The following is a 13,566-nucleotide window of genomic DNA, read 5'->3' on the forward strand; positions in this document are numbered from 1 at the left end:
GGTTCGAGTTTATCGAGAATAAAGAAGATCGATAGATAATTTTCAAAAGGAACAAATAAAAATATTTGTGAAAAATTTGGTCAATCACCTTTGACAAGTAGATGAATCGGATTGAATCCATTTAACCGCCAAAACAAAAAGGTTATTGAAGAAATAGAAAGAATAAATATATTCATTCGTTTCTGTTAACATTGTTGATTGTTTTTGAATTTAAGATTCAAAAAATTTTTGAAATAAAATTGAATCTAAAAACAAAAAAAAGACAGGGATAGAGACATGGGAAAACGAAGAATAAAACCGCGCATCACAGACAGGAATTGACTAAAACTTTCAGAGAGATGAATAGGAAAGAAATGGATTTTGATTGGCAAAAGAACAACAATCCGATGGAATAACATAGTAATGTATAGTTTTTTGTGGAAATCGGGGATTAAATAGTTGTGTGTGGGGGGACCTCGTAGAAACCAAGAAATAAAACCAAAACCAATGGAAAATTGACCGAATAAAACTGAAAATTAAAAAAAAAGAACACCAGAGAAATGCAAAACAAGGCCATGTTGCAATTGTGATATAAAGCTCTGTTATAAACAAAAATGAAAAATCAAAGAAATTAAAGTTCCGTTTTGTCAAGAATTGTGTATCTCGAAGAAGCAGGCTTCAACTTCTCGAATGTAGACGGTGGTGGCTCAGTGTCCGGTGCTTGATTTCCAGTCTGAAATGTCTTACGAAAATTGTAAATATGGTCTTTGGAAATAAGTACTGCAATTTTTTCAATAAAAATACGGTACCGAATCTCGAAAAGGCAAATTTTTGAAAAATACAAAAGGTGCGCGCCTTTAAAGAGTACTGTAATTTCAAGATTTATTTTTTCTTGAATTTTTTATTGACTTTTCGATCAGAAAAGGAAATTTATTTTAAAAAAAAATCAGATATAACAATAATTTTTTAATAATTTTTTTCAAATCGAGAAAAAAAAAGAAAAATCAATAAAAAACCGCAGCAACTAATTTTAAATTACAGTAATCTTTAAAGGCGCATACCTTTTCACATTTGACAAAAATTTGTCGTTTCGAGACCCGTTTACCGTATTTTTGACGGAAAAAGCACAACATTTCGCGTCTGGGAAAAATATTTAGAAAAAATCATCCCAACCATAATTTTTTTTAAATCTTCTAATAATTCGGAGTTTTTTTTTCAATTTTCAGTTAAAGCTTCATTTATTTTGTTTTTTTTTCATAGAAAATTCCCAATTTGAGGGATTTTCCGTCCTGAAAATCTCATGAAATTTGTAATTTTACATTTTTCAAGGATTTTTAGAGACTTTTTTAAAGGTGGTATAGAAAAAAGTCTGGTTCAGATAATAAAAAAAAATTCGTTTACTAACTTTTCAATAAATTTCATAAAAATTTCAAAAACCAAAAAACTCCCAAAAAGTGACACTTACCACTGGATCTGGACCATGGTGGAATTCGCGATGAAGCTTTCCGCTGTGCAGATCGAGCACGAATTCGCGGAGTTTTCCGGGGACGCTGAAATAATTTTGTTTGTTTATATAATCCATTTTCCAGATCTTACTTGACATCTTCGAAATTCTTGAATAAATACATATGTCGGAAAGAATCAATTGCAATGACTGGAAGATCGGATTCCGATTTACCCAAGTGACTGAGTGGATGCTTGAAGATTGTTCCATCACCGACCAAGCAGTTAATTGCTGAAATTATTCATTTTAAAATCTAAAAAAACTCGAATAAAATACCTTTTCTCTGATCAGGAAGTTCTCGAACAATTGCATCAGTGAAGATCTTCTCACTGACTTTATCATCAGATTTCTTGAAAAGAATCATAAATGGAAGTCCTTCTTCAGTCAATTCTTCTGCATTTTGGAATGTGATTTCACGAACTAATGGCACACATTTGTCAGCAACCCATTGTCTGAAAATTTAATTTTACAATAATTATTTTTTTTACAGTCTCCTCGGCTCGAAATTGGTTCCTTGCCCCTTTTTAAATTTTATCGAGTTTTTTTTTGTCGAAAATTGGTTAACCTTTGTTTTTTCTTAACAAAAAAAAAGTTTTAATATTTTGAAACATGAGATATTTTTTAAAGATATTTTTTTGTATTTTTAAAAAAGATTTGTGAAGAAATTAAATTATTTTTAACCCAAAAAACCGAACAGAAAATGTTTTTTTTTGGTGATAGCTCTTTTTTAGAACGCGTGGGAATTTAAGAAATCACCGAAAAAGCTTAAATTTGGGTTTTTTCTTCAGCTTTTCATTTTTTCAGGTTCAATGTGAGAATATTTTTCAAGTAAGACAAACTACCATTGCGATGAGAAAAACTAAATTTTTCATAACTTTTACTAACTTGAGATATTCATAAGTGGCAAAATCTCCAGAGAATGGAATCTGTGCTGGATTCACAGCCTTATTAGATGGCTGGAAAACGAGTTTCGGTGGTTGACCAGCAGCCGGTGCCTCTCCAGGGAAGTTCAAATCTCCGATTCCAACCATAAATTCACATTCATCACGATAAAACATTGCCACGTTCATGAGATTCTTGTACTCGACACTGTTTTCATCATGGAAATATCCAATAAATGTGTTCTTTTCTGGCTGAAAAATATACTTTTTTAGTTTTGAAACCTTCTTTTTGCCACAATAGAAAATTTATTTTGGTTTTTCAAATATTTTCAGTGAAACTCACATTATGCGCAGCTTGAAGTGCATTTTTCTCAATAAACTTCTTCACTGTAACTTCCATTTGTTTATTGATGAATTCGCTAAGAGCCTCCACGGATCGGGAACTTCTGAAATTCAAAATTTAAAATAATTTTTTTGAAAAAAATAAGTGTATCGTCAATAAAAAAAGTTGTGTAAAATTGCAGCCTATAGTGCTAAAATGTCCTAATATCATAGTAAAACAAATTTTTGAAATATCTTAATTTTTAGTTTCACATATTATAATTTTGGAATTTGACCAAAAAAAATTTTCTCAGAGTGTAGAGGTGTAGAGGAGGAGAAGGAGGAGGTGTAGAGGTTAGAACTCTGCACATTTATTAAAAGTTCGACAGTTTGCCAAATCTTTATAAGAAAATTTTTGAACAAAATTATAAATTTTTATATATTTTTATTAACTTTAAATTTAAAAAAAAAACAAATTAAAATTAAGCAACTAACCTGTACTCTCTTTTCGCGGCTTCTCCATTTCTGAACAACTTCAGAGTTGGATATTTATTAACATGATATTTTGTGGCAATGTCGTCTGAATTTCATAAAAATAAATGAATTATTCCAATTTATTACTCACTGTTCTTATCAGCATCCACTGAAGCCCACATAATCTTGCCCGGAGCCGCATCTTTGAACTTTTCCGAAGCTTCCAAGAAAATGGGTTTCAACATCTGCGAGAAGCGGCACCAATCTGCGTAGAAATTCACGAAAACGAGTTCATTTGCTTCTGAAACATGATAATTAGCATATTTTCCATAGATAGTTGAAGACAGCTCACGAATAGTTTGCTCGAAGTTTTGTGATGTCAATGAAACAACTTCAGCATTCAGTAGAGCCGGACAGAATAGAAGTAGGGATAACCACCGCAGCATTTCTGAAATTTTTGTTATTCGATTTGAGAATTTATAGGGAATTTAAAAATGTTTAAGGCAAATGTTAAGAACATTTAAATGATTTTCCAGCTGTAAAAAGTATGCTTATCAACCGATCTATAGGAAAACAAAAAGTTCAAGAGTTTCTTGATTGGTCTGTTTCAAAACGAATGTTTTTGATTGGTTGTAAACGCATATTCATCATCAGTTAGTTTAGTGCGGAAAATGGCGTTTTGCAGGGTTTAGAAAGGGTAAGACGTTGTAAAACATTTCTCAAAACATAAAAATCAATGTCTGAATGCAGCATATTCAAATTTAAAAGAACGGCAAAAGACACGTGTACTTTTTGGCCAGCATTGGTCACACAAACCGCCCGGGGTATTAAAAATAGTGGAAAAAGTGTTGAATTATAAGAGACACAGACGCTGAATCAGAAGAGGCGCAGGGTGAGTGAGTGAGCACACGGAAAAGAGCAAACGAAAAGTGGAGAAAAAGCTGACTGGCGATGAGAATTGGGCGTGGATGGGGCAGCTTTACAAACGATTTTTCATGAGAATACTGTGTGCTTGTATCTCTCTGAGAGCATGTGCCATTCCGTGCTGATCACCGAGATTCACTTCTTCTTTCAAAACCGAAAAATATAAATTTTTGTTCGAATTTAAAAAAATCAAAACCTTTTTTTTTTGGTTAAAACTGAACATCGAAAAAAAAAACGTTTTGGGGTTTATTTTCTCAAAAATAGTGAAGGTGCAGGTTCTTGTGAGAAATTTGTCAGAAAAACTTGTTGTTGCAGTGTTTTCAGATTTTTTTAAACCAAATTTTTCGTTTATTAAAAAATTGAAGTATGGAAAATTTTTTTTTCAAAATCTTTAGTGGTTTTTAACCGACAAAAAATGTTTTTAAAAATAAAAAAAAACAATTCTAGAAAATATCTGGAAAAATGAAGAATAGTTCAATATTTAATGTTGATTTTAATGAGACATGATTAAATAGAGAAATACCCTAAAAAATTAAATTTTAAATACTTTCGAAAGCGAAAAGCAGACATTTTTTTGAGATTTTTATTTCAAAATTTCAAAACTTTGGGTTTCGTTGCCAACTTTTTCAAAATATTATTTTAACAACAAAAATTATATTTTCAAATTTCAAATAAATTGCTGGGGATATCCACCATAACGAAAAAACTGATTATAATTGAATTATTTTTTAAAAAATTTGTTTTTCATTTAAAGAATTACAGGAAATGTAAAATTGAGAAAATAATGAGAAAATGGTCTCAATTAAACTTTCACCGTAAAGAAAACATATAAAATTAACAACAACGAACATTTCAGGTGACACTTCAAAGAGAGAAAACCAACAATAAAGTTTTTTTAAAAAATCAACAAAAAATTAACAATTCTTCCAATTATTCTCCGAGTAGATGCTTCTTGTTGATTGGACGAATAGCTCTTCCAGCCTGAAAATATAAATATTATAAATAGAGAAATTTTATTCAAAATTTGTGTCTAGTAACTCATGAGGGGAAAAATGTGAAAATAGTTGGAGAAAAGAAGTAAGAGAAGGAGAAGAAGAGCATTTCACAGCTGAGTGAGGAAAAGCTGTCCCTAGAAGCAACACACACATCATCGATTTTCTTTCGAGCTTCAACAATGTTTTGAAACATTTCAAGTTCTTATCAATGTAATAGGAACGTGTGAAAACCCAGCAGAATGTACGGCGCCGAACGATGATTTTGAATTACTTTCAGTCAACAACTCGATTAGTTTTAGTGACTCGTCATGGTGTAAACATATATTTGATGTTTTTATTTCTTTCTAAATAGATTCTAACAATTTTCAATTGCAAGTTTTGTTGGTTGATTTCAAATAATTCCAATATTTATGATTACTGTAATGGTTTTTTGGAAGAGGAGACAAGATTTGCTGTAACACAGGGATTACTGTAACTAAAACGTCTAGAAAATTGCTCCTCTTCAATGATAATCTTTAGAAGTTTTCTTGCTATTTTTAAAAGTTATTCAAATTTCCTCGCTAGCTCACTGATCTTCTTCAATTAATACAGGTGTGAGCCAATCCAAATATGTATTCTCTTGTCAATCATTTTTCGTCATTCTTTCTCCGATCTATATGAACACCCACCAACCTCTACACAAAAAGATGACCTGCACCCGTTTGGGAGCATTCGGTTTCCTGCGTCTCATTCTAACCAACATACACAATCTATAATATGACTCGTTCTCTCATAAACGTGAATAGAGAGAGAGAAGCAGCGCGCGCGCACACATCTAAGGGGAGGGATTGTCCGATACGAGAAAAGAGAAAGAGACATAGGAAGAACGTAAGGACAACACAGCGTTCCTCTTCATCTTCTCGTCTTTCTTATTCTGTTACTAGTCATTAGTTGCCATTCGCATTCTGGTGGTAGAAAGAGCACATCGGAGATATATCTACTTTGTCTCTTCATTTTCTTTTTTTTCCGTAAATATTACACCTAGATTCAAAAAATCTAGGCAGATAGTACACTAGGATAAAATACATGCACTTGATTTAAATTTTTATGAAGTCAATCCTGTTGTAAATCCTACTCCGTTCGAACTTTCACTTTCATTCTTTTTTCCTTCCGTTGCCGGTCTAACTTGTCTCTTTGTATATATTATTTTTTTTCAGAAAACTACAACTAAACAATGAACTCCATCGTCAATGGACTCTACACCTTCATGTCCACAACCGTCGTCCCAGCAGTCACAGAACAGGCAGCGAACCTTGTTGGAGGAGCTTCTGCACTTGCCGAAGGAGCAACACAGGCTCTAACACAAATCAGTCAGACTGCTCTCGAGTGGGGATCTGGCTCAGAGGATGCCACGGCTTCTTCTGAAGTCTTCTCATGGGAGCAACAAGGGGCGGCGGCGGCGTCGTCTGATCTTCAAGAGGATAAAAAGGAGACGACAGAGGATGTTCACCAGGAGGCGATAGGAGCATCGTCACCAAATACATCGATCGAATGGGAAGTGATCCATGAGAATCCAGACGAGACGGGTCCAATCAGGCACAATCAATTTGAGATGGTGCAAAACAACTACGAGTGGATGAAGAATTCCAAATGATCTGGGATGAACGAAGAAATCCTATACATGTTCGGGTCTATTTTAATATTACTGTCCAATTTATGTCATGTTTTCGGTAATATTTACCGGTTTTCACAATGTTTCACAATAAACTTTCGTACGTGATCAATTCTACAATGTCCTTGGCAATAAAAACTACTTCAGACAAGAAATTTCAAAGACAACAGGGATTTGAGGTGTTAGAAATCATGGGCAATACTTAATGTAAAAAATCTATTAATAACAGAATATCGAGCTTCTTATCGGTTAATTTCGCAACCTATTACAACTCGAACAACATTCGCCAGTTTGCGTGTTCATTTTTGCATATTTTCTTGTTAGAACAGTGTTTGTTTGTTTTTATAGTCTACTTTTTTTTTAACGAAAAAGGGAAAAGCTTGTGACATCAAAATGAACTCGTCACATGTGCCGTTCGGTTCCTGTCTCCCGTGCCAGTGCATATATATGCACAGATGATAGATGTTCGCTTATATTTTGTGACATTATACACCTTTCTAAATATTTTAAAATCGAAAAGAGCTGTCTCAAATGTAAAAAGTGGTCCCTATTCCGAAATTATATCAAAATCAGTTTTGAAAAAATTTATTGTGAACAAAAGTTGCAAGAATTTTTGAATTTTTCTTTCGGCTGAAAATTCGAAATATTGTGCAATTTGATTTTAAAAAAAACCAAATAGTTGCATATGATTTTAGGGGAGCATATGCAAGGTTGCACTGAGTCTCATAGGGGTACTGTATTTTTTTATCTCTAATTCTCTAAACACTACTACTACTCGATTCTCTAATATATACAGTTTCTTCTTTCATTATTTTCGATTTACATTTTTAAATAATATGAAGATTTTAAAAATTGTATTCTTTAAAAACTTATCGAAACTTATTTCTAAACCAAATTTAAAAAGACCAACTCTCAAAAACCTATTATATTGATCCATATTCTGGGACTCTATATTGTCTCTTCTCTTCCTCTACTATGTTGGAATAATAATCAAATGGTCTCGTTAGCCGCCAGAAAGTTATTGATTACAAAGGTGTATACTGTTACATCAGATCGAGCGTTTTTGTGCACAGTCACGCCTATTTGGCAGCCTGCCATACGTTGGGTGTTCAGTCGTCCGTCGTTTTTTTTACCTAGGCTCTATGTTCTTAATTTCTTCTATGTAGTTTGATTTCCATATTACCTCGATTTCGTAACTATCCCTTTTTTGGCACAATAGATTATGAAATTGCGTGTTTGTTTCCTCAGCCCTTCTATTCATATTTTCCTTATCTAAAATGACTAAAACTTATTTCATTTTCAGAACCACAAGTTCTCAAAATGTCTTACTTCTCCTATGCAACCTCCATCTGGAATTCCGTATCAGAAATGGTCACATCTGCAGCTGAAACCGTCGGAACACTTGTCAACGCGGTTACTGAAGACACTACTCCAGTCGAACTCGTAGAGGTTCCACAACAAGAAGAACCAGCTGTACCAGAGAAGCTAGAGACTTTAGAGCCTGCAGAGGTGGAAGCATCTTCCAAGGAACAACTGGACGAGAAGGAAGACTACGATATGCTCGATGATCATGCTTTGTATGTCATAATGTACGAGTACGCTCGAGGAATCACCACGGAAGAAAACGTTTTCGTTGATTTGGAGGAATCGTTGCCATGTCATTGACTTCGCAAGATCTTCGTCTAGTTCGGATGATCAAAACTAATTATTTTTAAATTATTCATGTTTTCCCTACTTATAACCACTTCATCTGTTGTTTTATCAACTTTTTTTTTGTTTGAAACAATTCAGGTCCAACCCATCACACACTCCCAGTCCAATGCCTTTCTTTCCTTGTTTTCACTCGTTTTTTTCCACTGTTCACGGTTCTCTTCTCCTTCTCTTTGTTTCAACATAATTTTCATGTTCAATAAAACTGTAAAATATAATAAAGCTTACCTCAACAACAACCGCAGGTTTGCACAACTCATCTCGCATCTTCTCCATATTCCATTCAAGACCCAACGGTTGTTTTAGCACAGCCTCATAGTCTTCAACTCGGGAGTAGGGGAATGGTAGAGAACGTGGCTGGATCTTTCCGATACCCTGAAAGCTCATTTTTGCAATTAAAAAATCTAGGAGATATATCAGGTGCTTACATCCTTAGCCGTCATATTTTCAGCAATAATTACTCCGTTTCTCTCTCCGTCCCTTCTTCTCTTCTCTTTTGCTTTAATCACAAAGTTTTGGCGTCGCTTCTTCTCAGTCATTCCTGGTCCAACCCATGAGCCCCATCCGGCCAAATTGAGATCTACATCTTTAACTTTTTCCTTTTCTTTCACTCCTTCTTTCATATCTTCAAAATCTCCAATGACGTCATCATCCTTGAAAGCTTCATTGATAACTTGAGCGGCTTCTGCAGGAAAAAATCGTTGGAATATAGTTAATAAAAAGAAAAAAAAAGATTAAGCTTACCTTCATCAAACTGATCCATTTTCTCAACAAAATCCGACGAAACTTGTGTCAAGTCGTTTGTGTTGAGCTCTAGAAATTTGCTCGGATCGATTTCAATTTCCTTTTGTCGTTTTTCAGCGGCATGCACTCCAGCTGAATCCACTGCCTTTTCCACTTTTTCATCAAAAGTTTCTGCACGTTTAGCCTCCATCTTCGGATCATAATTCTTATCAACATATGATACTTTTCCAATTGTTCCTTTTCTCGCTGACTCCTTCGCTTTTAGTAGCTTCTTTTTCTTCTGCTTTGCCTTTTTCGCATCTTCTTTCTCTTGCCAAGTGTCATCGACGTCGAATAGAGGATTTTCACGTGATGCACCAGTATTCGCTGAAATACTTCGAGTTATAGCAGCTTCTTGTCGTTTCTTGGCTCGCATCTGAGCAAGTGTCACTTTTTGAGCATCGGAGTCTTCGAGGAAAGTATCAACTAGAGCCGTGCCAACTTGTTTTCTGGATTCTTTCTCCGCTTCTTGGGCGGCATCCTGAAATTTTTTAAAATTAATTTTAAATATAAAATTTTAAAAAATAGAATGTTACTACGTGAAGAATAAATCATCATTTTTCAAAATCCTCTACTTGATAACTCTTTTATTTTTATTTCTTCGATCTCAAACTACAGTTGTGGATATATCGATAACTATATCACAAATGATGAGCATGGAGTTATTTGGTTTACAGGTATTGTTTGAAAACTAAAAAATCCAAAAAATATAAAAATTTCAGCCAATTTTTATGATACTTCTGCAACTTGCTCTGTGTTGGACAGTTCCGGCAGCTATTCTGGTGAACTGCGGGAAGAAGTCGAAAGGAAAGAAAAAATACTCAGATGAAACAGGAACAACTGGAGGAACTACTGGAGGTGATGATGATGACGATGATGAGGATGATGAAAAGCGTCGTAAAAAGAAGAAAAACGATGCGATTGCGGCAAAAAAGAAAAAAGCAGCAGCCAAGGAAAAGGGAAAGATTCCTGCCGGAGCTCCAAAGCCTCCGAAAAATCGTGCTGCAATTGCTGACACCCATGATCCCAACTACCAGACATTGGCCGGATTGAACGATAACGTTTTTGAGCAAAAACAAGGCGGTGGTGGTGGTGGAGCTGCTCCAAAAGCTCCGGACGGAAAACCAGGAATGGCCGGAACTCATGATCCTAACTATCAAACTCTTGCCGGCTTGAATGATAATGTTTTCGATAAGAAAGGTGGTGGTGGAGCAGGACCACAGGCTCCAGCAGCAGGAGGTAAACCTGGAATGGCTGCAACACACGATCCAAACTATCAGACTCTTGCTGGTTTGAATAACAACGTGTTCGATCAAAAAGGTGGTGTTGGTGGAGGTGGAGGAGGAGGAAATGGTGCACCAGCTCCACCAAAAGCTCCTGCTCAACATGGTGCTAAGGCTGCAACTCATGACCCGAACTACCAAACCCTGGCTGGTCTCAATCAAGATGTTTTCGGTGCAGATAAGAAGAAAGCTTATTGAGAACTTGAATCCGTCTAATGAATTAGTAGTTTATGTCTCACTTACCTTGATTAACTCATGAATACTCTTCTTTTTATTTTGTGGATCTTCCGTTGAAGTTGGAGCTTCACCATCAGAATCTTCAGCGGTAGTTGCGACTTTTGCTTTTAATTCTCTTCCCATTCTGAAAAAATATTCCCATTTTAAAATTTTTGTTCCAAAATTAATATCTAACCTCAAATGCTCATCGAGCAATTTTTTGACCTCTGGATTTCGGCTAGCATGTTTTTCCAGCATCTGTTTGAATTTCTGATTCTGTCCGCGATGCTTCAAACTTCCTCTTTCCATGATTCGCTGTAAATCCATTTCGGCAAGTTTTTCATGAGCAGCGGATGGATCACGAGCAACCAAATCATCAAACTCTTTTAAAAGTTGTTTTCGTTTTTCTCTTTTTAGAATTCGATGATATCCTTTCGATTTGATTTTCTTCATATATCGATTCTTGGCCTCTTGGATTCCAACAATAGCACGCATTCGTTGCATTTGTGAAAGACGATCTTTTGCCATTTTAATATCTGTAGCCTTCATCAATTCCATCTCCTTTTCGGTCAGTACGGGCTCGGTTTTCTCGTCCTGAACGAAAATAATTATTAGGAGCAATTTTTCCACTTTTATTAAATTTTAGAACAGTTTAATTTGGAAGCAACAACTTACACCCCACATAATTCCATCCGGTTTTGTGAGAGGGAAGATCAATTGATCACTGACGCGGTTGCTTTGAACGAGCTCTGTCCAATTTTGTGTCACTTCTTTTCTGTAAAAATATCTTATTAATTAAATCACAAATCAATAATCTCACTTCAAATCAGTGAACGCAATTTTTCCTTCAATCTCCTTTCGAGCTTCAACATCTTTTAGAGGAATTAATGTTTTGCTTTTCAGCTTCTTTTTCGTAGTTGTTTCATCTGCTGTTGCTTCCGATTTTCGCTTCTTTCCTGTTTTTTCTGTCGACTCTAGGCCACCAATTCCGAGACTTTGCTTGGCTTTGTTGGTTGAAGGTCTGTAAAATTGCAAAAATCCTAAATTTAAAAAAAAATTTGTTTTTCAAATACCTTGAAACTGTAAGATGAGATAGAAGAGAAGTTGCGTCGGTTTTTGTTTTTGATGCTTTCTTCAGACGATTTTTCTTTACAGTTCCAGGTGTGTGAATTGATTGCAGAAGCTTCTGATGAGCAACGTCATCAAGATCCGAGTCATCACTCATTTCTGTTTCTCAAATTTCTATAATTTTATTCTGTTTTCTTTCAAAACATTATTAAGAAGTAAATGGTAACCGACAGAACGAGGTCAATATAATTGAAATTTTTCACAGATCTATTTATTTATTTGTTGAGAGTACAATAAAGAAACTTAAAATTCTGGAACAAACAATTACACTGCTGATGTTATGACCCACTAGAAAATGAAGACAATACATAAAACCGATTACTAAACAACTCTTTAAAACACCATCTTCAATGATTGGGTATGATGAGGCAGGGAACTGGTTTGAAGCACAGATTGAAAATCGGGATGAGGAACTAAATTTTTTGGGAAAAATTTAGATGGCGGTGGCAAGGGCATCCTTGTATTTCTTGACACGGGAAGCGATCGACAGATCGACGTACTTGTCTCCGATAGTGACAACAAGTCCTCCAAGAATCGATGGCTTGACGGCATAAGTCACCGTGAGCTTTTGTCCAGACTTTCCGATCTTGCTAAGGGCATCAGACAATGCCTTCTGGTTTGATGAGCTCAATTCTTCGGCGGAGGTGACCTGAAAATGATTTTTAGTTTTTAAAACGGTACGTACGAGCATCTTCAGGATTAAAATTTAGACTTGAAAATTTCCATTTCTACGTATTGAAAACATTCGCTATTCATATTTTATAATTTTACGAAAACAAATTTCAAAAGAAACATTGTTTTTCTTGGCAGTTATAATAAAAGTACCTGAACGAAAAGTTCTCCACGGTGAGCGCGCATGATGGATTCGAATGAAGAAACAACTGACTCGAGCTTGTTCAGACGTCCGTTCTCAGCCAAAAGTCCTGAAAGTTACAATTAAATTTGTAATTACACGTTAACAAAATACCAAGGAAGTTTCCAGTCTCTTTGGTAAGCCCCAATTTAGTTGAGATAGCCTCGATGGCGGTCTTCTTCTTGTTGGCCTTGAGAGTTGGGTCGAGGACGAACTCTTGGAACTTCTTGTTGTCCTTGTACACGGAGCGAACATTGTTCAGATCTGTGGAAATCTGGTCGAGCTTGTTCTGTTTGTGTCCGGCTGAGTAAAGAGCGGCGGCGTAACGTCCCTCGACTCCATGAACCTGAATCGGGGTCTTCACCAGCTGAGCCTTAGCGAGAGCAGCGCTCGTGGAGAATCCGCGTTTCATGAGTTGCGCCATTACCTGCAAAATTAAGAAATTAGGCAAAATTTAAATTTAATAAATGTATGCAAGCAAACGAATTAATTAAAACAACTTTTTAAATTTAATTAAGAAAAAAATAATAAAGAGTGGATTTTTACATACTTTTTCGTGAAGAATAGTCAAATATAGGTAAAGAGGCTTGCTTGGGATAAAAATTCGCATAAAATAGTACAAAAACTTAACTGAAATTCGATAAAAAAGAACTGAAAGCTAATTTCAAGAGAAAAAGGGCGGTCGTTGGCTGAGTATCACTCTCTTAACCATAAGCCAAGGTACGCAGCCAAATCACCGGCTGTCAGTTCAGTAGAGCGCATTTGGTGCTGCAATTTTTAGACAATTTTTTTTGTGGAGTTTTCTTGTTTGCAAACTTTCCATCTCGATAAAATGCATGTTCATGACAGGTTGCGTATAAAAGG

General features: G+C 35.3%; 5 protein-coding genes and 2 non-coding genes across 9 annotated transcripts; 3 read left to right on the forward strand and 4 right to left on the reverse strand.

Annotated features, from left to right (window-relative positions):
* Positions 1–158: 158 nt before the first annotated feature.
* Positions 159–4,237, reverse strand: erp-44.1 (Thioredoxin domain-containing protein; the record flags this gene model as incomplete). 2 transcript variants are annotated; one of them, NM_001380216.1, is made up of 10 exons in its annotated part: positions 159–712; positions 1,445–1,529; positions 1,576–1,714; positions 1,760–1,935; positions 2,369–2,616; positions 2,708–2,810; positions 3,181–3,265; positions 3,311–3,460; positions 3,512–3,607; positions 4,147–4,237. In NM_001380216.1, the coding sequence occupies 9 exons, from the start codon at positions 3,603–3,605 to the stop codon at positions 611–613; spliced, it is 1,182 nt and encodes a 393-aa protein (NP_001367559.1). The 2 variants fall into 2 exon arrangements, with proteins under 2 accessions (NP_001367559.1, NP_001367560.1); NM_001380213.1 differs by having other exon boundaries at positions 611–712; positions 4,147–4,198.
* Positions 4,238–4,815: 578 nt separating this feature from the next.
* Positions 4,816–11,963, reverse strand: utp-14 (Small-subunit processome). Its single transcript, NM_059189.6, has 9 exons — positions 11,795–11,963; positions 11,542–11,742; positions 11,397–11,496; positions 10,918–11,315; positions 10,749–10,866; positions 9,184–9,703; positions 8,868–9,124; positions 8,668–8,814; positions 4,816–5,064 (listed from the first exon to the last, which is right to left on the reverse strand). The coding sequence occupies exons 1-9, from the start codon at positions 11,944–11,946 to the stop codon at positions 5,014–5,016; spliced, it is 1,944 nt and encodes a 647-aa protein (NP_491590.1). The 5' UTR covers positions 11,947–11,963; the 3' UTR covers positions 4,816–5,013.
* On the forward strand, positions 6,292–6,711 carry F27C1.4 (uncharacterized protein; the record flags this gene model as incomplete). Its single annotated transcript, NM_059190.5, has 1 exon — positions 6,292–6,711. The coding sequence occupies one exon, from the start codon at positions 6,292–6,294 to the stop codon at positions 6,709–6,711; it is 420 nt and encodes a 139-aa protein (NP_491591.1).
* F27C1.3 (Dauer Up-Regulated) lies at positions 9,779–10,735 on the forward strand. Its single transcript, NM_059191.5, has 2 exons — positions 9,779–9,899; positions 9,945–10,735. The coding sequence occupies exons 1-2, from the start codon at positions 9,870–9,872 to the stop codon at positions 10,701–10,703; spliced, it is 789 nt and encodes a 262-aa protein (NP_491592.1). The 5' UTR covers positions 9,779–9,869; the 3' UTR covers positions 10,704–10,735.
* An 87-nt stretch (positions 11,964–12,050) lies between the features above and the next one.
* atp-3 (Oligomycin sensitivity conferral protein) lies at positions 12,051–13,325 on the reverse strand (the record flags this gene model as incomplete). Of its 2 annotated transcripts, NM_001026250.7 has the most annotated exons (4): positions 13,253–13,325; positions 12,817–13,129; positions 12,675–12,772; positions 12,283–12,498 (listed from the first exon to the last, which is right to left on the reverse strand). In NM_001026250.7, exons 1-4 carry the CDS (start codon positions 13,310–13,312, stop codon positions 12,283–12,285), a joined length of 687 nt encoding a protein of 228 aa, NP_001021421.1. In that variant the 5' UTR covers positions 13,313–13,325. The 2 variants fall into 2 exon arrangements, with proteins under 2 accessions (NP_001370527.1, NP_001021421.1); NM_001383096.2 differs by lacking the exon at positions 13,253–13,325 and having other exon boundaries at positions 12,051–12,498.
* A 112-nt stretch (positions 13,326–13,437) lies between these two features.
* On the forward strand, positions 13,438–13,520 carry F27C1.17. Its single transcript, NR_050122.1, has one exon. It is a non-coding gene; the product is annotated as an Unclassified non-coding RNA F27C1.17 (non-coding RNA).
* Positions 13,442–13,560, reverse strand: F27C1.16. Its single transcript, NR_050123.1, has one exon. It is a non-coding gene; the product is annotated as an Unclassified non-coding RNA F27C1.16 (non-coding RNA).
* Positions 13,561–13,566: the final 6 nt, after the last annotated feature.

Source organism: Caenorhabditis elegans, chromosome I (assembly GCF_000002985.6).
Source record: "Caenorhabditis elegans chromosome I".
Taxonomy (NCBI): domain Eukaryota; kingdom Metazoa; phylum Nematoda; class Chromadorea; order Rhabditida; family Rhabditidae; genus Caenorhabditis; species Caenorhabditis elegans.